The 23,704-nt window shown below is 37.1% G+C and overlaps 1 protein-coding gene across 7 annotated transcripts in view; it reads right to left on the reverse strand.

Annotated features, from left to right (window-relative positions):
- Positions 1–6,162: 6,162 nt before the first annotated feature.
- BRWD3 (bromodomain and WD repeat domain containing 3) overlaps positions 6,163–23,704 on the reverse strand; it is a 125,966-nt gene continuing 108,424 nt past the window's right edge. For 2 of the 7 annotated variants that reach the window (XM_072627013.1, XM_072627011.1), the window contains 5 exons: positions 22,377–22,529; positions 21,402–21,565; positions 12,746–12,843; positions 11,972–12,154; positions 6,163–8,251 (listed from right to left, as the gene is read on the reverse strand). In XM_072627013.1, the coding sequence (XP_072483114.1) occupies positions 7,509–8,251; positions 11,972–12,154; positions 12,746–12,843; positions 21,402–21,565; positions 22,377–22,529 (1,341 nt within the window). In that variant the 3' untranslated portion in view covers positions 6,163–7,508. The remainder of the gene's footprint in view (positions 8,252–11,971; positions 12,155–12,745; positions 12,844–21,401; positions 21,566–22,376; positions 22,530–23,704) is intronic. The other 5 variants (XM_072627018.1, XM_072627016.1, XM_072627017.1 and 2 more) reach the window with 3 other exon arrangements.

The following is a 23,704-nucleotide window of genomic DNA, read 5'->3' on the forward strand; positions in this document are numbered from 1 at the left end:
AAATATCAACTGAAGACTTCAAATGATCTGTGATAGTAATCAACATGGGCAGACAAAATCAGAATTTTCCAGATGGAAGGGATCTTACTGGCTATACACCCATTCACTAAGCCATAAAACCCACCAATACAGATATTAATCCCTCCATAACGGGAATCACTGTGGCTGAAAAGCTCCCTCACTTGGGGTTGCATCCCTTCTAGTGATGAGCCTCTCCAAGTATTGAGAAGCCATTCTGTCCCTGCGCTTGTCTTACTAGTGGGAAGGAGGTATCAGAGCTTGGGCACTTCTGGTACAGCGTTCAAGAGAGCTTAGCCTACCTCCCTCCAAATGAAGCATCTCATCTATTAACAACCAAGAACAAAAGGCCTGCTTTCTCAAACACAATTTGTCCCACAAGGGTGGGAGGAAAACGCTCACTTATCCTGCTTTGATCCCTCATCACTTCCACGTTGCTGCTGCTCAAGTTATTTCATTAACTGTCTTGACTGAAGTGAATGACCGAAGGGGAAAGAATGACACAGAATCTGTTTCCACTTCCTATACACAATGGAAACGATTCGGTGCCACAAAACCATAAAAAGTATCCCAGAACCCCAGCTCTGAAGGCCCTCCTAGACCTTCCAGTCCAACCTGTAAGTGAACAAGGATCCCCTCTACAACATACCCAACCAATGACCAGCTTTTCTTTCAGAAGACCTACTGTAAGGTAGGCCCTCCTCGTTTCCTCAAGTAGAAAAATTTCACCAAGTTTTTCCTTAAATCTGTCAAACCTCAAGCTGTTTCTCTTCCACTTCCACCCATTGCTCCTAGCTCAGCACTTTTTGTTTTAACACTGGCACTATTTCTAGCTTTTTAAAAAATTTCTTTTACCTATGAGTAAAAATGCCACTTACTGAGCACAAATACTGTAAGTGCAGGTGGATAGAAAACAGTTTACTAAAAACTTGGGAAACCTTGAAGACGAGATACCAACTCAGCAGGTAGAATTCAGCACGTATCCTGAAGATGAAAAAACAAGAAATTCAAAAATTTCTGGAAGTAAATTCAATGACTATTCTGCAGAGATCTAAGTTAATCATTTTGGATGTTTCTTTCCCAGTTAAGAAGCAATACAAAAATCGAATCCAAAGCAAGAGTTTTATCTTTTTTATTAAGACACAGCTGGAAAACGATAACATCTCAAATTACATAAGTGAACTTCCCCCCAAATTTACAGATTTACATGTTTATAATACAAACACTAACAGCTCATTGCATATAAATATTACATTTGGTCTGCCATCATTGGGTGGCATTTAAAATCCCTGAAGTATATTTATTTAAAGGGACCTGAGATTGAGGCTGTAAATATATGGGCATAAATATCCCTTGAAAATCAACACCCAAACTAAATGTTCAATCTGTTTTTGTGCATTTTTGGTGGCCTGCTTTAAACTGTCAGGAACACATAAAATTGTAAGAGGTTAGACAGTACTTAAACTTTGTTCTGAGCTCAACTGGAAAGAAAACAAAAAACAAAACGAACAAGCCCACACTGATCAATACTGCTGTAAAAAATATATTAACTTTTTCTAATGAAAAACAATACTTAATATATGAAAATGTTTAAGACTTAAAGAAGAAATTTGAAAAATGTTTCAAAGGGAGTTTTTAACCTAATAAAACCAAACACTTTTTTTTCACCCTCCCAATCATATCAACCAAAGGCCACTGTCATAGCCACTGGGGGTGCCAGAAAGAGAGGGGTGATACCATTTCTCAAAACAGTTTATTTCTTGAATTTTGTACAACAGATGCATAAACATGCAGTCCAATCCTTGGCCTGCCAAATAATCTTGAAGCCAGTGAAGTTCTGAGCACTGGGAGGGAAGTACATGGCTAAACACAGAAGGTACGGAAGGAACTAGGCTGAAAAGTCCCTATTAGCTGACAGAGTGTTAGCTCCTTCAGCTTCTGGCTCATGGTCACCCCCACCCCCCCTCTGTCCCTCCCAATACCACAAACTTCCCACCCTTTGCCGTCCCCACACATTTTAGTAAAGCACCACTTATAATGTTACAAGTTAAGACTGCAGGCAATTCTGCCATAAATGAAAAATCTCAGGGGCTTTGTGGCTCAGCGAGAAAATCTTGTGAGCCAGAGGAGGGTCTTAGACATCTTAGTTTCCGAGGTCTAAAACACAAGTGTTGAGACCAAAGTTTTGCAGGCCGACATTTTAACACAGCAAGCCGCCCAGATTTCAAGTGTAAACATCAGATTTACCACCACTAAAAGTGACCCAACACACATTAGCAGTAACTGTTTCCCAGTTGAAGAGAATCCTTCATTCTCTCAGATAGCAGGAGGCTCCTTATATTTCTCAGGTAAACATTTTTAAAACATTCTGTGGCAGAGAAAAGAACTAAAAAATGTAAACGCCAAGAAATGACATCTTTCTAACTCCCATCTGGACCTACAGTAAGAAATTCCCAGTGTTATCTGCCATCTTCTCACGCTTTGCTACTGACTCTCCTCATAACCATGAGTTAAGGCATAAAGTAGCAAGAGAGCATTTTGGCAGTTAGTTTGTCCAGTATAATCCCCCCTCAAAGAGTTTCCAAACAAAGTGTTCCTTTAACTACTGATTTTTTTTTAAAGAGAAGTCACATTAGTTTGGACTTCCTTACTGAATTTTTAGCTTCATAGACCCCTTATCAAATCATATCAATACCCATATGATAATTATTACCCATAATCATATCATAATTACTTCAGGGTATTTTCCCTTCTCAAAACATGGACCCCAAGAAAAAGATCACTGTGCTGTTAACACTATGTAGGGGCTTAACAAAGGAATAGAATGACAAGATATAGGACACAAAAGTCATTTGCTGATTGCCATCACCACACACTATTGGTTAAGAATTAGAATTTTTAGTACCTCCTAATATCTAATGTCTGTTTATAGAGAATTGCAAAAATATTTCCCAACCCAGATTTCTAAAGACTCCAATATCCATCAATTTCGCTCTCTAGAAAGTACTAATCCTTCTCTTCTTAATCAACAAAGGTTTCCTTTTCTAGGTTTAAGTGTAACAATAACAACTGAGTATATAGTTAGGCAAACAAACACACCTTATTTAACTCTTAAGCTGTAGAGCATTTTCTATTTACACAATTGCCAGGCCTGCTGACTTGTGCTAAGGTAGGTAGCAGTTTTATATCATAGGAAGTGGAATAAAGAATGACACTGGGCATGAAAGTGCAAAGGAGATGAAGGAAAAAGTATGATTAAGAACAGGGTTAAGTAAAAAGCGGAAATATCAGGGAGATGAGTGCCACTGGGATGGTATAAATGGAGCACCTGGAAAAATGACTTTCATCTTTATATTGGCATTAAATAAAAATTTAGTAACATGGAAATAATCACTTTCATGTCAAATACAAAATGAAAGGGCATGGAAAATCTCCAAGATGATTTTCAAAGCAATAATAAAGAGTAATGAAATCTTTTTTTATGATAGAAAAACATCATTGAAGATGCTGCAAGATTCTATTTCCAATACATTTTTGATTGCTTCAGGTATAAAATATCACTGGACTAACATTCAAAAATGTTTAGGAAAAAAATGTTTCCTGAAATTAGTGTCAATTTCAGAAATCAAAATGGTAGTGATCACTTAATATCCTAATAATGACAGATACATTATATCTAATAATTATATTTAACTTGAGATGTTTTAAAAACTGTGCAAAAATCCCAAATCTGAAGTGAGCACCTGTTGATAAAATTACATGAACTCATTCTCAGGATACGCAAAAAACTAGCAACTGGGTATTGTCAACTTCTCATTCAAGCCCTAATAACATGGCTTGTGAAGAGGCTGAAGAGCGCTGAATTTTAAAATGTCAGCAGTTCGTATTCATATCATCTATTTTCAATAGTTACCATAGATGCCTAATGGTAAATGAGCCATAGAATGCAAACTTTTAAAAAAAGATAAAGAAAAGGAAAAAGGAGGACAAGGTGTAAGAGAAACAACAACATCCACTAATTCTGAATTTGCTTCGGTGGAGGGAGGGGTTTGGAAAAGTAGGTTCAAATTTTGAACACTTTGTTAGAGACCTCACTTGCACAGAATGAGCTCCAAGAATTGTATTCAGTTAGCCTAGCCTTCTGGGAGGGACGGGAGCAGTAACACAAACACTGATCTTCAAGGAAGAAAAGAAGGGAGAGAAAAAAGGAAAGTAAAAAAGGCAGTAAATTAAGGTTCAATAGAGGCATACGGATACATACCTAAACTGGACTGCCTAGAAGGTAAAACCAGGAGCAGTAGTACAGAACCAAGAAGTGGATAATCGTGGATAAGGTGTGAAGACTTGGGCAAAATATAAATGCATACAGAAATGCAAAAGCTAGCAGCCACCAGACTGGTGGGGCTTGGCCTGGGGGGGACAATTCTTATTGCTAGAAAAGAGAAACCCAACACACATCCCAGTCCCAAACAGTCATAAATATACGCATTATACTCATTGTTAGGCTCTTAAAGCATTAATTCGATGAAACACTGTAGGCTGGCTGACAGCATCACTAACCATTTATAATCTATCATATGAAGATCAAGCTCAAAATGATCTGTGTACAGAAATACTTTCATGGAACTAAAAAAAAGTGGTCTTTTCTAGCAATGAAAAATGTTGTTCCCCCCAAACTCTCTCAATTATCTCCTGCTCTACTTTTCCTAGGGCCCAATAAGGGTCTTGCTTAAACAAATGGCCTCTGAGAAAATGGGAATGAGAAAGTAATGAAAGTTTTAAAAAATCTACACAGCATCTACAGGAGGAGACTTTAAAAAATAATATCTAAATTGGAAAACAAAATGAAAAATAAAAGACTCATACAAACTGAGGCTATTTTCACGCATATAGAAAGTCTACACGCAAACGGATGTATTACAGTCAATGAGGACTGCATTACTCTGGCACAACCTGCTGTCTTGTTCTTAAAATTCTAACCCAAAAGATTAAGACTCACGCTAGAGTCAAATGTTGCTTCACTATTAGCTTCACAGTATTTCAAGAGACATAAACTAAACTCTTCAAAGAAACACACAGTAAACCTTATTCAAACAATCTTACACCCAGAAGAATGTCTTGGGGAATAAATGTGATTTCTCTTTTTCAAATAAATAAATAATGCTTAAGCTAGCTAAGACTGCACAAATGGCAATTCTTCTACTACATTTTAACAAAGGAATGTCAAAAAGGAACTTACGCTAAGAATCTATGATGGTATATACTGGAGTGCACATACTAACTGAAGTATCCATGTTGCACTGCTCAGTGTAAGCTCCAGGAAAATACAAGCACAAGCTCTTCTAATTACACAAAAGAGGAGTGACTGAAATAGTGCACATAGGCAAAAATCAATGTGGAGACCCAGATTGCAAAATGATGCCTGAATTTACACCATGATTAAAATGTGGCAGTGACATGGCAACTATAATGAAGTTTGGGTTTAGTGAGGAAAAAGACGACAACAAAAAATTATCAGTGATATTTACTGTACCAAGAAGCTAAGTTAGTGCCATTAACATTTCACAGTAACACTTTTGTTAAGCCCAAACATTATTTGTATGACAAAATGAAATAGGCTAAAGGATGACAGTCTAAGATACCCTCCTCCGCTTCATTTGCCCCAAATTTTACACTTGTGTGTGTGTATATTCCCCTTCCTTTGCTCTTGATGGAATTATCAAAAATTAATATCATCCAAAAGCATGGAATGATTTGTGGTTAGTTTTGTAGTTAAGTAGTAATTTAGGATGGCCGAATGTGAACTAGTAATCAGTTGAACATGAAAGTAATGGTAAAGTCCAACAAATCTACTACAGTTAAGTCAGAGATGATCTTCATTCCATCACAAGAGCTAAATACCTGCTACTCAATGAATATGAATGTCTCAAATTCAAGAAATAAAACAAGTCTTTTAACCCAAACTTTCTTATGGCACCATATATATATATATATATATATATATATATATATATATATATATATATATATATATGTATATATATATTTTCTATTGCTGTAATCATGAGCACAAGAATTTTCAAGTCTTTCTCCACCCCCAGAAAGTCATCATCCAAAACATCTGCATACAGTGCAACAAAGTTCTTTTCCAAAAGACTGTAACAGAAGAGCCCTTTTTTTAAATAGTATGAATAGAACCCACAAAAGTTGACCCCAAATATTAGCCAGCTAGGACATCACAGCGCAAACTAGATGTTAAGTTTCAAGATTTGAATGAAAACCAAACAACCCACATCTGTTAAACAGTAAGTAGTAGCAGAGACATAGAAACGACAGCCCAATATACTACTTACACAAACATGTTCTAATACAAGCTAAGGTAGAGCACACAAGGCTTGTGGAATTTTGACAATTACTGCTATTAAAGTCAGAGCCAAAAGGATCATAAACAATCTTTTGGCTTATCATTTGTGAGCAAAGCATTTCTAATGATTAGCTAATTCTAACTTCTTCTTAGTAATGCAGAACTGCATCTATTTTCTTTTAGGTTTCCAGTAGTTGTAGTTTATGAGAGGTAGCTGAGCTACTGTATTCAGAGAACTCACTCTGTGCGGATGAGGAATTTTTCAGACATTAACCTTTAGCTACACAATGTCTAATAATGCAGTAAAATATAAGAAAAAGAAAATAGATGCAAGTAACTTTTGCATTTGGCACCTTTTGTCTAGATTTTGATACTTCTCAAGTATTGTCTTTTAATAAAGTTAATGCACACATCAGGACACACCACAGCAAAGGTTTGCTACATATTTACAAGGCACCAACCCTTTTCTCACCTTTTAACATAAGGAACCAATGAAAAGCATATCAAGATTCCCCCCAGCTCCCCACCTTCTTGCTCAGGTCCCCTCCCCCCCAAAAAAAACCCTGTCATATAAATATACTTCAGCTCAGTACAATTTGTGAAAGTTTGGCCTGGGATGATTAAAATAATCCAGATCCTTCTTACAATATAGAAACTGTAAACATTTTATAGCTGCCTTTAGGATTGGTGTATTGTGCAAAAGTTATCATTATTACTGTGTATAGGAATCAAATGGTAAAAAAAAAAAACTATATAAAAACTCTGTAAGAAGGTGCTGTAATTTCTATAATACAAAACCAAAAAAAGGGCGATTTCCTTTTTGTGATAAAAATGTCATGCTACTGTAGAGAAGCCAGAAGCTCCTTTAACATGGTAAATATGTAGTGTGTGGGGGGAGCAGAATTTCTTTAATTTAAGGCCTAATGAGTAAGGCTTGCAGGGAAAATTGAAGTGTGGAGAGCTCGAGTCTCAAAACAAACATATACTGGCATAATGAAAAAGCACCACTGGAAGGAAGCAGAAAATCCCCACACAATTTGCTTGGTAGATTTGCCCGGTAAGTTCCCTGTAGTAGAAGGCCATTGGGATCTGATTTTTTAAAAAATGCTTCTAAAATGTTCATTTGTTAGTAATTCCATCCCATGAGATGACTAACCCGGGCCTTCTCTGTCATTTTACGTACTCTGCCTGATCTGGACGTACCAAGATTCAATGGATCTTCAGCGGGAACAAAGCTGTCATTGTCAGAATCATCGTTATACAAAACAGTTCTCCGGCCTTGGTTTCTTGTTTTAATTCGGGGCAGTCTACTAAATCGACCTGAAAACATGTTGTCGAATTCATCTTCTGCAACACGTGCACGTTTGGCTCTAGAGCTTCCTCTGGAAGTTCCTCTTCCTCCTCTTCCTCTTCCTCTTCCCCTTGCTCCATTTCCTCTTCCTCTACTTCCACGACCCCTGCTTCCTCTTCCTCTTCCTCCTCTGCTACACTGGCTCCGTTGGCCGGATCGACCTCTTCCTCCAGCTCCTCTGGTCTTCCAAGGTCTTTTTCCACTGGCAAGATCCTTTCTGATCTTTCTTTTAGGTCTCGTATGAATGACTTTGCTATAGTCGTGGTCTCCTTCGACATAATCACGGTCTGTTCTGGAACTTGAATCAGAGTCTGTATCAGAGCAACATGAACTTTCAGAACTTGAATTAGACTCCCCACTCTCTGAGGAAGATGAACATTTTTTCTTTTTTGTGTCTTTTTTCTCTCCTTCTTCATCCAGGCTTTCATCATCTTCTGATGTAGTATGTGATTTTCTCTTCACTCCTTTCCGGTGCTCTTTTCCATTACCATTTGTAAGAGGTTCTTCAAGAGACTGATCTAAAATAGGAGGAGTAATTTTTCAAAGTTAAGACTGAGTTTCTTAAGATGACTACTTAAGGTTCAAAACTGAGCTAAACAGAGATGAAATATACAAAGGATCTTATATACCTTAAAGTACTTAACAAACATTTGATCTGATTCATCTTTTTTTAACAACCAAAAGAAAACATATGATCTTTGAAAGATTCTTAAAAAAAAAACAACTATTTTAAAGACAATATCTATTTACAAAGGGCTTATTTAAATAGACAAACTACTTATCTTAATCTAAAGCCTGCAAATAAAACAAAACTACCATTTCCTGAAAGCTAATATACAAAAGCACATGAACTAGTCTTCACTAACACCGAAAGGGTGAGTTTTGTTGGATTTGGGATTGTGTGAGTATGCATGCATGCATGTACGTACGTTTTAATAGATTTTTCTCAGGACTCACTGTCATTGGATTACTGATCCTCTCAGGAAATCTTTCCTTCTCCCAATCACATGTAGCACCCTCATACCATTCTTTTCCCTTACTACTAATAAACTATAAGGTATACCAAGCTAGGGTAATGTGCTAATTATCTACCATTCTGGCTATGTAGTTGGTAAAGGAAGTCTGAATAAATGAGGCAAACTTTTTCAAAGACTGTATCCTAAATCAGTTGGTCAATAAACATTTATTATGTGCTTACAAATAAAGGGGGGAAAAGTCCCTGCCCCCAAGGGCCTCACATTCTAAACATGAAAATTACAGTACACAAAAAAATCAGTATAGTGTAAATGTAACCTGAGTAATCTCAGAAAGAATCTCAGGGAAAGGGCTCCTGAAGAGGGATGCCAGTGGAGCTTGAAAATAGAGGCAAGGAAGGAGAAGATTCCAGGACAGCTGGTGAAAAGGTACAGAATCAAGAGATGGAGGATTAAATGGAAGAACACAAAGGCCAGTCATGCTGAACCATAGAGTACATATATGAAAACTGGAGAGGTAGAAAGGAGCGAGATTGTGAGGGACTTTCAAAAACAAACAAGATTTTGTATTTGATTCTAGAGCTAACAGAGCCACTGGGGTCTGCTGAATAGGGGGCTAAGATGGTCAGGCTTGACCTTCAGGAAAAACATTTTGGCAGCTGAGCAAGAGGATGGACTATTACAACAGTCTGGACTGGAGGTGATGAAGCCTGCACCAAGGTGGGGGCAGTGTCAGAGGAGAAAAAGGTAGATGCCATGTATAAATGACAGGACCTGGCAACAGAGTGAATATGTGGGGTGAATGTACGTGAGAATAACAGTGAGGTTGCAAGTCTGGGTGACCAGGAGGATGGTGGTGCTCTTGACAATAATAGTGAAGCGCTGGAGGTAAAGAAAATGAGTTCGGTTTAAGACATATTGAGTTGAAGATGTCTATAGGACATTAAGTCAGAGACATCCAAAAAACAGTTGGAGATGGGAGACTGGAGGTGAGGAGATTAGATCTGGATGTATAGATCTCAAAATCACCAGCAAAGAGATTATAAATGACTCCATGAAAACCGATGAGATCACCAAGTGAGAAAGAGGAAGAAGAGAAGAGTCCAAACAGGGAACATCCAGGGTTAACAGATAAGAGAACCAGCAAAGAGTAATGTCATGAAAACCAGAGAGGAGAAACTCTACAGGAAAAGTGAATGGACCAATAGTGTCAAAGACTACAGAGAAGTCAAGACATATGAAGACTGAGAAAGACTATTGGTTTTGGCAAGTGAGAGATCCTCTTCATACCTCTGGAGCGCAATGCCAGTTGAACGATAAAGCTGGAAGGCCAGACTGTGATGGAAGCAACTTGGAAAAGACTACACGGAACGGGATCAAGGCTTCATATGGAGGAGTTTGCCTTGGCAAAGGGAAATGCCACCTCTTCACATGAGACAGGAGGAGATAGTGGGGGATATAAATTCAGAAGGAGTGAACATTTTTGAAATAGTTGCTGTGGTGAGTGGGATAGTGAGTCAGTTTTAGGGAGGTATAAAAAGGATTGCCTTACCGCAGTGAGGACCCATCCAAGGTTCACTATGCAACCTAAATTTGCAAGTGGATTCATTCAACACAGTTTCTTGATTTTCTCTAGCTCTGATCACCAGTATATCAACAGGAAAAGACATTCTTGGCATTTTAATGAATAAATACTCTTGGATGGGTGTACAAAAGATATTACATGATCCCAGATTAAAAAGAAAAGTAGTAGTAATAGTGGACACTGAACTGAAAAATCTATGATTCTCCCTCTAACCTATTTTAATTCTGATCATAAACATAAGATCTATTCATTTAAACATTGAAATTTTTTTCCTTATCCATTCAGTTTCAACATATTATTTCCCAACAGTTCTAATCTTACTGGTCTCAGTGACGGATCTCCTCATTTTGGATAACTTTTCTACTTCTTCAGAATAATTTTTAATTCCTGTCAAACTCTCTTTTCAAAATCACAATTTGTTAGGGAAATAATTACTGGTCATTCTCTCTCAGTCAAGTCATTCTTAAAATTTATTAAGCACCTACTATATGCAGAACACCATGCAAGGTGCTGTGCAAGGTACAAAGTTTAGATGAAACATAGTTCTTGCCCTCAAGGATCTTACAGTTTACTAGGGGGATGCAACATAGGTACCGATAACCCTAATAAATGCATTCAAGGCATATTAAATAAGATGGAATGTCCAATGTGGACAGGCATTATTGAAGATTGGTGAAAACTCTGTGTAGAATATAACATTTGAGCTGGCTCTTGAAGAATTTTAAATGGTGAAAAGTGGTAGGTTATGGGGAAGAAAGGACATGCTAGTTAGGTGGAAGAGCATGAGCAAAGTACAGAAGGAAGAAGACAGTGCATGTTTACAGGGCAGAGAGAAGTCTAGTTTGGCTAGAGCACATAGGCCTTGAATGGTAAGCAAAGGCACCTGATTTTTATATTCAGTAGGCAATGGGGGGGCTACTTAAGATTTTTTAGCAGAGCAACATAATCAGAGCTTTATCTAAGTAAGCTCACTGTGTTATCCATAAGAAGGGAGAAAGCCTATTAGAAGGCTATAACAGTAGTATAGAGGGTGGTGTAAGTAGTGCTTTTCTGCTCCTTTTTCTTTTCTTTCCATTAAAAAATATTCTTTCTTATACAGGACGACTGTCTGGGGCAGGGGAGGAAGAGAGACACTGGGAGAAATGCAAGCAATGCAAAAATAAAAGTTATCAGTAAAAATTTATTGAGAAAGCAAAAGAACCACAAAGCAAGATGTAGATGTGAATGGTGGAGGAAAAGCCTTACGTTACAGATATGGGAGATCAGAAATAATGAAAGTAAGGAGCAGATTTAGGGGACAAGAAAAAAAGATTGGAATAGCAAAGGCTTATAAGGCTGCTAGAAATGGAAAATAGGAAACTATATACTTTATCCAAATTACATACTATTATTCAGGCTAGCAATTATGAGGAAACACCATAAATGTAGGGCCTTTATTAAGAAAAAAAAGGAAATCTAGTTTTTATACTTTAATACATAAGCTTTTAAATGACTGTCATTTAAACAGAGACACTGCATAAGCCACTCAAATTATACAATCAACAAACATTTATTAAGCAATTACTACCCTATGCCAGGAACTGGGAGAAAGAAAAAATTAGTCCCTGTCCTTAAAGAGCTCACATCCTACTGAAATGCACCAATTTAAAGACGAAATTAATAAATTCTTTATATCCTACCTATTTCAACTGGTGTAACTTCATCCTGGGAAGATGTATTTTTCCTTGGATCAATACTATTTTCATTTTGGCTTTGTCCATTTGAACATGATGATGAACTTTGTCCCTCAATGGCTTCATCAACAACCACGTATGCAACAGGGTCATCACCAGGGTCTGAAACTTCCATTTCCACAGAGTGCACTGTTAAGGACAAAGCATTGAATAATCAGACTGAGAACCTCAAGGATAACTCACTCAGACATACTATGCTAGAATTAAAAATGGAAGCGCTCCAAACATGAACATTGTCAGAGCTCTCAGTGAACAGCAGCTACGAGGAAGTCTGTGGAATGAGCTGCACATGCCCACCATGCCTAAGGAAAGCTCCAATTTTCATGTTTCAAAATAAGCTCAAACTATATAATGACAATGGCAACAAGAACAAATACATGATGGGAGAGCTTAAATAATGTAGTCTGTATAGAGCCTCAGATTTGGGGGGCACAAAAATGATTAGAGATATGATCTAGTCAGAAATTTTCATTTCTCGGGGTAACTGGAGTTCAGCAGGAAAATGACTTGCTGAACTCTCATTTGCTAACACAAACACAGGGTTTCAAGCTGTAAAGACACTAATGCAGAGCTCCTACAGGTGAGAAGCAAAGACAGACCTACAAACGACATGAACCCAGTTCCTTGGACTGCAGATTCAGTACTAGAATCTCCTTGGTCTCTCTTGAGGCCTTTAAAGACAGAATCAAACAGAGGTGGAAAACAAATGAGCATGTTTACCATGAGATGAGACGGAAGAGCTTGTCCGGGTCAAAGGCAGTGAGGTATTTGGGTCACTTTGAGACTCTGTCTTCGCTTGTTTCTGTTTTCCTTTTGGACTAAAAGCAATAACATTGAATCATAAGTAGAGGGTCTATATTAGAAACCAATTTTCAATGTGAAACAAAACAGTTTTACCATGAGATCATTTAGAAGACACCCCAAAACAACTGCATTTTGGCAAAGTTAAATAATGTACCTCCAATTTTATTGAATTTTTGACAGACTCCAACAATAAATTAAGTAAAAATAGCTAGCATTTACATGGCACTTTAAGGTTTACAAAGCCCTTTACATTTATCAACCATTTGATGCTCACAACAACCCTGTGTCATAGGGGTCATTTTATTAAGCCCATTTTTAAAGATGAGGAGACTGAGGCTAAGAGAAATTAAGTGAGTGACTTGTCTAGAGGCATATATTAAGTACCTAAGGCAGGATTTGAACTTTGATCATCCTGACTCTAAGTCCAACACTTTCCATTGTACTACACCTAGATGAATTATCAGTGAATTCATTTTCAATTCCAAGCTAAATGGATCCATACCTATGGACTATCTAGCCGGGGGGGTGGGGAACCTGCAGCCTCCAGGCCACATGTGGCCTTCTAGGTCCTCAAGTGTGGCCCTTTGAATCTAAACTTCCCAGAACAAATCCTCTTAATAAAAGGATTTATTCTATAAAACTAGGTCAGAGATCCAGTGTGGTGTGAGGAGGGGACCTGCGGTTGGGGGTGGTAGGTCAGGGAAGGAAGCAGCTATGTGTCTGAGGCTGAATATCTGCAGTGAGGTCTCGGATCCAGCTGTCAACCCATTCTGAAGTCTACAGTGAAACAATCAGGACAGAAAGACCAGAACAAAAGGGAAGCCCACAGTTCTGTCATGCTGAGTCTGCAGAAGCCTCTGCTTCAGTTGGCTGATGATGGCTCAATCCAGCAGCACGGTCATAGTTGTGCTGCTCAGATCAATTTAGGTTGGCAACTTTCAGAACTCAGAATAAGAAGGAAACTTGCAAACTTCGACCTGTATTCCATCACTTGAGGATCATGGAATAACACAACACTCACTGCCTTAAGAAAGCAGTAGCAAGATCCAAGAGAACACAAAAGTGGACTAAGCATAGCCCAGCCATTTTTGTACGAAGTACACAGACACTAGCTCTGGAGTCAGGAGGACCTGAGTTCGAAAATGGCCTCAGATAAGTCACTTAACTGTCACTGCCTTAAAAAACAAACAAACAAAAAGTGCCCAGAGCCCAACATCCAAAGTGAGAAGGTTAAGATCAAAAGAATAAACAAGCAAAAAAGGAGTCGTATCATAAAGAACAATTATGGTGATGGGGATGTTCAATATATAAACGCAAGAATGACTAAAAGAAAGATACAGTGTGGCCACAAGTTCAATTTGAACTCCTGAAAGACATGAAGCAATGATTTTATAAATGAAGTGAAGAAGTTCTAAGAGGAAAACAACTGGTTAAGAAATGAGAGCTATGAAGAGAAAATTGAAAAAACAATTAACAGCTTGGCACAGGAAATAAAAAAATTAACTCAAGCAACAGATTTGCTGAAAATCAGAATGGACCAAATAGAAACCACTGTTTCTATGATGTGGGAAATATTTAAAGAAAGTTAAAAGATTGAAAAAAATAGAAGGTATTTCACATAAAAATTGACCTAGATAACAGATCAAAGACAGATCATCTAATAATCACTGAACTAGGAAGTGAAGCCAAGACAGTGGGTAGCAGAAAGCTGTAAAGTGAGCTCCTCCAGCTCCAGAAAGATCTAGAAAGAACACCAGACTGAATCCTGATGGGGAAACCCAAGAAAATTTTTCCTGCCCAGATAGGCATAGGGAGAAAAAGAGGGTGGAGAACTTTGAGGACACAGCATGCAGAGCAGAAATACTCCACCATGTAAGGAAAGGCTACGTACTAAGCCAAACCCATACCAGTGGACTTTGACTGAAACAGGTAACATTATTGCCCATTACTCATTCTCAGGTCAAAGATCCAAGGCAGAATGAGGAGGGATATGTACCCAGGAGTGGCCTTTCAGGATAAGGTCCCAGGCTGTATACCAAGGGAAGTTAGGTGGCTCAGAGGATAAAGTGCTGGAAGTTAGAGTCAAGAAGATCTGAGTTCAAATCCAGCCTCAGACACCTACTAGCTACATGACCCTAAGAAAGTCATTTTGACCTCTCTCTGTCTCAATTCCCTTATCTGTAACATGGGAATAATAACAGCAGGTACCTGTCAGGGTTATAGTGAGATTGAATGAAGTAATATTTGTAAAGCGCTTAGCGTGGGGGGGTGGGGGGGATGATGACAACAACACCTGCAGTTTTGAGGCCCCATGTGGCTTTCCAGGTCCCTAGGTGCAGCCCTTGTGACTTAGTCCAAGTTTTACAGAACAAATCCTTTTATCAATTTATATAAATTATATAATTAATTATATAATGATATAGTGAATATAATTTATCAATAATTAATTTACTATTTGTTCTGGAAAGTTGGATTCAGTCAAAGGGCCGCACTTGAGGACCCAGAGGGCCACATGGAGCCTCAAGGCTGCAGGTTCCCTCCATCTGGCTTAGCACAATGCCTGGTACATATGAGGTGCTATATAAATATGAGCTATTTACTATTATTATTATTATTACCAAGAGAGGAAAATTTCAGAAGCAAGCTCAGGTCATCCTAAGTCTAGGCCCACTACTCTACCCACTGCACCACCAACCAGTCAAAGAATTCCTCTAACAAGAGTTTTCATTTAGTTACTTGTTTAACAGCACTTTGGTTGTTCTTTTTTTAAAAAAATCAATGAAATGAGATTGTTAGAGGAAAAAATAAGGAAGAAAATGAGTACTATGGAAGAAAGAATTGGAAAGAGAATTAATACTGTGGGAAAAGAGGTATAAATTGTGCAGGCAAGAAACTCCCTAAAAATTAGAAGAGACCAAATAGAAGCCAAGGATTCCATGAGATAAGAAATATCAAAGTCAAAGGACTGAAAAAAAACAAACAAACAGAAGAAAATGTGACTGGGTGAAGACAACTGAGCCAGAAAATACCAAGAGGAAAAGCATTTCAGAACCACAGAACTATCTGAAAGCCATAACCAAAAAACCCCTAGATTGGCATATTGCAAAGAAATCATAAAAATGTCCATACCTCTTAGAACTAGAGGGCAAATGGAAATAGAAAGAATCCACTAGTCATCGAATGCAAGAAAACCCAAAATGAAAACTCCCAAAAACATCCCCCAAGTACATTACAGCCCAAATCTACAGCTTCTAGGTCAAAGAAACAACACTGCAAGCAGACAGAAAGATAATTCAAGTACTGAGGAGTCACAGTGAGAACCACACGAAATTTAGCAGCCACCACTATGAAGTAGTGGAGAGCTTGGAATACAATGTTCCAGAGTTTTGTAAAAGAGAGAGGGTTACAGTCAAGAATAATTTACCTATCTAAAATAATGTAATCTTATTGGGGGGGGGGGGGGGGGGGGGGGAATAGACTTTTAATGAAACCAAGAACTTCTAAGTATTCCTGATGACAAGACTATAGCTATGTAGAAACTGTGAGGTTCAAACACAGGAGTGAAGAGAAAACATAAACAGATAAACACAAATAAACAATCCTAAAGGACTAAACAAGGACAAACTGCTTACATTCAAATATGAGGGAGATGATATATGTTTCTCCTCTAAACCTTATCCTTATGAGGGGTCACAGAGAAAGTCTAAGGCCTGTAAGTAGTTCTGTTATGTCTTAATGACCTTAAAACTAGAAAGAGAGAGGAAGAGGAATACACTTAGGAGATTAGGGTGAAGGAATGTTAGGGAAAATTCTCTCTCATAAACAAAATGTAGAAGCATCTAGAAAAACAAGGAGAAGGGGGTGGGAAGACAGCTGACATTTCAACATCAGTGTCATTTGAACAGGTCAAAAGAAGGACAGATACAGGGAGGGAAACAGAAAGGAAGAGTTAATTACTGATGGAAAGTGAGAGAGGGGAAGGGAAGTGTTGTGGGGATAAGGATTAGCACTAAGCAAAACAATCTAAGAATGTACAAAAATATTTATAGCTCTTTTTGAAATGGCAAAAAAGGAAGAATCTGAGGGGGTGTGCATAAACTGGGGAACAACTGAGCAAGCTGTGGTACATAAATGTGATGGAACATTATTGTGCTATAAGAAACAGTAAGATGATTTCAGACAGACCTGGGAAGTGTTGGATGAAGTCATGCTGAGTGAAGTAAACAGCAGATAAAACAACATGGTAAAGATGAAAAACTTTGAAAGACTAAGGAACTCTGAACAGCATAATGCCCAATCACAATTCCAAAGGACCAATGATGAAACATGCTACCCACCCTCCTGATGGAAAGAAGAAGGACTAAGAACGCAGAATGAGACATATATTTTTGGACATGGTCAATGCTGAATTTTTCTTTTTGCTTTACTATACATGTTTTAATATGGGTTTTGTTTTTGTTTTCATTTTGTTCTCAACTAAAGGGTTGGGGAGGGAGAGAAGGTGGCTATTTTTGCTCCTAGAAAAAAATAAAAAAGAAATCTTAAAAGAAAATTGCTCAGATCTCTTTGAACCAGAGTGGGCAGAGTGGAAACAGAAAGAATCCACCAGTCAGTCACCTCCTGAAAGAAACTTCAAAATGAAAACTTCTAGGAGCATCAGTCAAAATCCAGATCAAAGAAAAATTACTGCAAGAATACAAAAAGAAAGAATTTGGGTATCAAGGAGCCACAGTCATGATCACATGTAATTTAGCAGCAACCATTATAAGGGAGAAGAAAGTTTGGAATACAATATTCTAGAAGGCAAAGGATAGAGGCTTATGACCACGAATTACTTACCTGGAAGGCCCAAATATAATCCCACAGCAGGGAAAATGGATCTTTAATAAAATAGAGAGTTTCTAGCCATGGCTGATAAAAACAAAACATGAGCTGAGTACAAATTTTGAAATATGAACAATCAATCATAAGAGACTCAATAATTATTAATGATTAACATATGAATATAAGAAGATAATACCTTTGTCCCCTCAGAACTCTGACACGACCAAGTATTGTAGAGGGAATCTAATAAGACATAGGGACTGTTTTCCTATGTTTTGATGATCTTAAAGGAGGAAGGAAAAGGGAAATGAATAGACAGAAGAAGAATTAGGAAATTATCTCAAATAATCAGGGTATGCAAGTGGAAGAGTATACAGTCCAGAAGGAAGAGGTGATACTTGAATTGATCAGAGGAGGGAATAACACACATAGATCCATAAGTGAATGCAGAAATACATTTCAGTCAACAGAGAAAGAGAAGCAACAGGGAGAAATGAGAAAATTAGGGGAGGGATTAGTTCCAAGCCAAACAATCTATCTATGGAACATTAATGGATCATGTGGAAGGAGAGGGTCTGGGGGAGGGGTTTAAAAAGGAAATAAAGAATCAGAACACGTGAGTGGGCTCTAGATGAAGGAAAGTGAAGAGGGCAGAAGCAGGCTGAAGAAAAAGCTCTGGCGCTAAATATACATCACAATCACTACCCTCTTCTTTATAAAGAGGTGACACCAAACAAAGAGAAAGGTAAGAGTAAGAGAAGAGGATGATGGGAAATATGTATTTCATAATCCTAACCATGAATGAAATGACCTCATCTATAAAAAAGGAAGAGAAGAACAGAAATGATCAGAAAGCAGAATCTAACAGTATGTTGTTTACTTGAAACAAAGAGTTAAAATAAGAGACTGGAAGGAAATCTCATGTTTCAGCTAAAATTTTTAAAAAGGCAAAGGTACAATCACAATCTCAGACAAGGCAATAGAGAAAACAGACTTCACCATATATTTTTTAGACTTAATTTCCCCGTCGCCCCCCAAAAGTTAAAGACCTGAATAGAACTTTTTTATAAAAGGTAGATGTGACAGTACTCTGGTCATTACTCCATTGCAATAAAAAGGAGTATACACGGTGTAGCTGATTACATGGAACCTTTATAAAAAGTGACCATGTGTTAGGGCATAAAAACCTAACAAACAAATGGAGAAAAGCAGAAATGTTAGATAATGACAACGTAACAAAATTGTTAGGATGTGATCAAAGAAGTCCTTAAGGGGCAATTTCTCTCTCTTAGTGCTTTCATCAATAGAAAAAAGAAAGAACAGATCAACAAACTGGTCAAGCAACTACAAAAACAACCCTAGAAAAACCAACAAATTTAAAAAACTCTATTAAATGCCAAAATAGCAATCTTGAAGATCAAAGGGCTTAACAAAACTGAAAGCAAAAATAGCTACTGATTAACAAATAAAATTAGGAACTGGTTTTTTTGAGGGGAAATAGCAAAAACAATCCAGTTTTTTAAAAGATTTTTTAAAAATTATTTTAATTATTTTAAGAGGAAATACAAAAACCAAAAAAATGACTTGGTACCTAAATCAAGAAAAATCAAAACAGAGAAAGAACACTATCCATAATGAATACTGCTGCAAAAATTTTAAATAAAATACTAAGAAGGTTGCTATAGCAACATCACAAAGATTATACATAATGATCAGATTGGATTTATACCAGGAATGCAGGCTCAGTTTAATATTGAGAAGAGGAAAAAAGAAAGAAAAAGAAACCATCATTTACCAAATGTTTACTATATGCCAGGCACTATGTAAAGCTGTCAACACAATAGATCATATTAATAACAAAAACAAAAATCCCCTTACATTAATATATGAAAAAAAAGCTTTTGACAAGATACAGCACCCATTCCTGTGAAAAATAATGGATAGTATGGCAATAAATGGATCTTTCCTTAATTCAAGTAGTATCCATTTTAAAAATAAAAGCCAGAATGACATGCAATGGGAATAAACTTAGAGGCTTTCCCAATAAGATCAGGAAGCCCACTACTAACCATCACTATCTGATGTAGTACTTGAAATGCTACAGTTATCGGAAAAATAAAGTGAGGGAATAAACATAGGCAAATAGGAAATAAAATTATATTGCTTTGTGCAGATGATATGATGGCTTACTTAAGAGAACCCTAGATTCTAAACTAAAAATTAACTCAAACAATAACTTTAGCTAATTTGCAGGATGAAAAATTCCATATATTACCAAGAAGACATAGCAGGAAGAGAAATTCCATTTAAAACAACTACAGAATGGATAAATCACTTGTCAGTCTACCTGTAAAGACATACACAAGAACTACATGAAGATAACAGAGGTAGCAAGATGGCTTGGCGGATAGAGTCAGGAAGACCTCAGAGAGAGAGACTTCCTAGTTGTGTGGCCCTGGCCAAGTCACTTAACCTGTCTACTCCAGTTTCTTCATAGGTAAGATGGGGATAATAATTATACCTACCTCCCAAAGTTGCTTTAAGGTTAAAATAAAATGAAATTTATAAAGAGCTCTGCAAATCTTGATGTGTTACAATATAAATGGTAGCTATTTATGACAAAACAAAAATAAAGACAGATCTAAATAACTAGAGATATTAACTGTTCAGAGGTAGACCAAGTCAATATAGTAAAATAATGACCATTTGGCCTAAATTAATCTACTTATTCAGTCCCACACCAATCACACAACCAAAGGATTACTAAGAGCTATTAAAAATAACAAAACAGACCTGGAGGAATAAAAAGTACAGAACCTCAAGGAAAATATTTTTTCAAAAAAGTGCAATGAATGAATGAATGAATGAACGAATGAATAAATAAACAAATGCAAAAAAATTCAGGTAGGCACCTTCTCTGCAACTTAGTCTTAGAAAGTCATCTGGAGCACTGGTGTCAAACTCACATAAAAAACTGATTTCTACAGATGCAGGTGAGCTTTGAAAATTACAAATGCGCATTATTTATGCAGTATTGCCTTTTTCTAACTTTGTTCAACATTTCTCAAACTACAGTTTGACACCTCTGGTTTGGAATGCTCAGTGGGCAGGACCACACTGACAGCATGGGGCAGAGAGAGAAACTCTTGGCTTCAAAGCCAACTATATGAGCTACCAGGATCACCCTGTTGACGCTGGATCTCTTCATGTTCAAGTTCTCCTTGCACACTGAGGACAACTATAATTTCAGGTGAAGTTGTTACTGAATGTTATAGGCCCATGGTCTAGCCAGGCCTCTTCTGTACTGCAAGCATTTCTAACATATTATTTCCCCACTTTGGTTTAGTCACTTTTAAAACTTAAATCTTTTTATAGAGCTTACCTATTTCATTATCACAATAAATATGCGAGACAGAATGGGAAATGCATGGCCACTGATTTGCTCATGGTCACACAGAGTCAACTGAGATTCCAGATCTTCTAACTCCCAGGTCAGTAACAGTCTACTAAATAGACCGAACAGCAAAGGAACCACCAGGAAGTCAGAACACCAGAATCGTTAACAATGCTCCTTTTATCCCTCAAACAATTTTCACATTAAACATGTGACTTCTAGAACGATGATGATAATAACAATAATAATAAAACATGATGATGATAGGAGAACATACAAATAAGGGGCAAAGGACAGAAAGCTGAAAAGGTTCATTTATAATATGAGGGGAAAAAAACAATTGAGTACAATTACCTTGATGCTCTGCTACTATTTGGTGAACTACTGCTGCTCCGGAGACGTTTTCTGTACGGGGGCCGTTTCCTCTTCTGACACTGGATGGTAGATTTATAATCAGAGAGTATATTTTTAATATGATTTTCAAATAAGGCAGATAAGCGAAGACTCATGCTGTAGATCTGAAACCAGGAAATATCACTTAGTTCTATTACAAAATAGACTACGAAAATGCACAGAAACATCTGCATCATCATTCCAAACAAAATTTTTATATTTGACAGTTACGAAATTTCACTCACCGAAATGATGAATTAACTACAGTAGAACTCATTTATATATGACTATTTGGTGAGAAAAAGCTTTGCTGAAAATTGACTCAACATAAATGTGGTACCAGTGGAGAGTATATAAAAACTGCCTATTTTGCCCCCACACAGTTTCATCTTGGAGAGAATATCGGGGAAATGTTCAATGCAGCTAAAATGTTACAAGTTCCAAAGAGTGATCATACCAAACTATGGAAATGAGGATAACAAAAAGAAATCTACAGATTGTCTGAATATGTCATTTATGCCATCTCCACAATACCAACCACTTTTCTCCCAAATTGTTTTTTTTTTTTTACCAAAAAATTACCACTTGCCTAATTTTCCTCTTACTACTTACTACCGTCTTGACTTTTCTCTGATAAACTGAGGTAAAATGTACAAACATGAATAGGAGGCAAGTGAAAGGAAGACAAGTTAATTCAGTATTGCTTATATGTGAAAATACCTTGGTAAGTAACATGCATGCTTATTAACCCAGGTTTTAGTAAAGATATTTCAAGTGACTAAACTACTATATTCATAGCAGCACCTTGTTTAACTGTTTAAAAAGTGATCAAAGACAACTGTTTAATACAAATGATTGGTTGCCTAGATGAGGTTCAAGGAATTTCCTTTTTTAACAAAATGGTTAAAATAATTATTCCATGAAGAATACTCATACCCTTGACTTTTTATTAGGAGTATAAGCTTTTGAGTTGGTGAATATTAGGCGAACATCCTTATAAAATTCCAAAGGACTGGCATAGTTTCCTGCTTCCAAAGTTTCTTTCACAGTGCTGAAGTCCATAGGAGTGTCTATAATATCTTGATAATCCTAAAAGTATTAATGTATGTTATCATATCTAAATCTTGGCAACAGTGTTCAACAATACACATGAAGAGAGAGGTTTGTTTAGCATAACTAGATACTACATAACCTCCATTAGACTTTAGAAAGTACCACCCAAACCACCCTAGACTTCCCAACCTTTCAAAACCAAAACAAGTATATCACAAAGTAGAGATCTCAAGATGCCTCTAAAGCTCTTAGAAGTAGAAATAAGGTAAAGAGGAACCTTAGCTCTCTCTCCCATTCTTCAGATACAAATGGCTGTACAAGGATACAATGGAGAAGACAGGTCATTAAAGAAGCTTGACTCCTTAGCCTCTAGCCCTGAAGAGTCTCCAAAGAGAAGAAAGGTACGAAAATTCTCCAACAACCAACCCACTCACCTCCCCACCCCTAAAAGGCCGGCTCTCCTACGGTATGAAATGATATAACTAAATGTTTTCAGGATTCTACCCTCTATCAGAAAGTGCTACTGTCTATGGGGGACATCACAACAATTTCAAATTTGATTTGAATGTTTTTAAGGAAAATATTGTTTCACCCTGACCTCTCATCCCAGTAAAAATAACTAGACTTATCTACTACTAAAGGGCAAGGTAAAACAACAACGACAACAACGACAACTTTAGTGAAAAAGTCTCAAAATTAAATTTCTCCCAATCCGTGCACAATTATGAAACAATGAAACCACCAGATTTTCTGCAAAGAACAAATCAAAGAACAGGAAAAAAAAAAAATCCTCTTAAAAAAAGCTCCTCAACTTGGTTCCTCTTACTTTCAAATTAGGGACTTAAAAGGCTCCAGATGCATCTTTTAAGTCATTTTTTTAAACAAAGTAAATTTCTATTCAGAATAGCTTTTAAGGAAATCAATCCACTCTAAAAACCATAGAGAAAAAAACAACTGCCAAAATTTGATGACTGCAAATTATAATTCAGAGCTTATTTAAGAAGGTCTTGGGCAGGTAAAAGCTGTATCCATCTGACCTCAGCTCTTCTAAACAAACATACGCCTTTGTGAAAATGAACAAGAGAAACTTGAAAGTAGAAATCCATTAGAAAAAAAATGGCTCGTAACCTTTTCTATGTAATTATTGTTTTTAAAAGCAAAGAAAGGAAAAGGACAGAAAAGCTGTTGGATAATTCTGTCAAATTATAAAA

This window comes from Notamacropus eugenii, chromosome X (genome assembly GCF_028372415.1).
Source record: "Notamacropus eugenii isolate mMacEug1 chromosome X, mMacEug1.pri_v2, whole genome shotgun sequence".
Lineage (NCBI taxonomy): Eukaryota > Metazoa > Chordata > Mammalia > Diprotodontia > Macropodidae > Notamacropus > Notamacropus eugenii.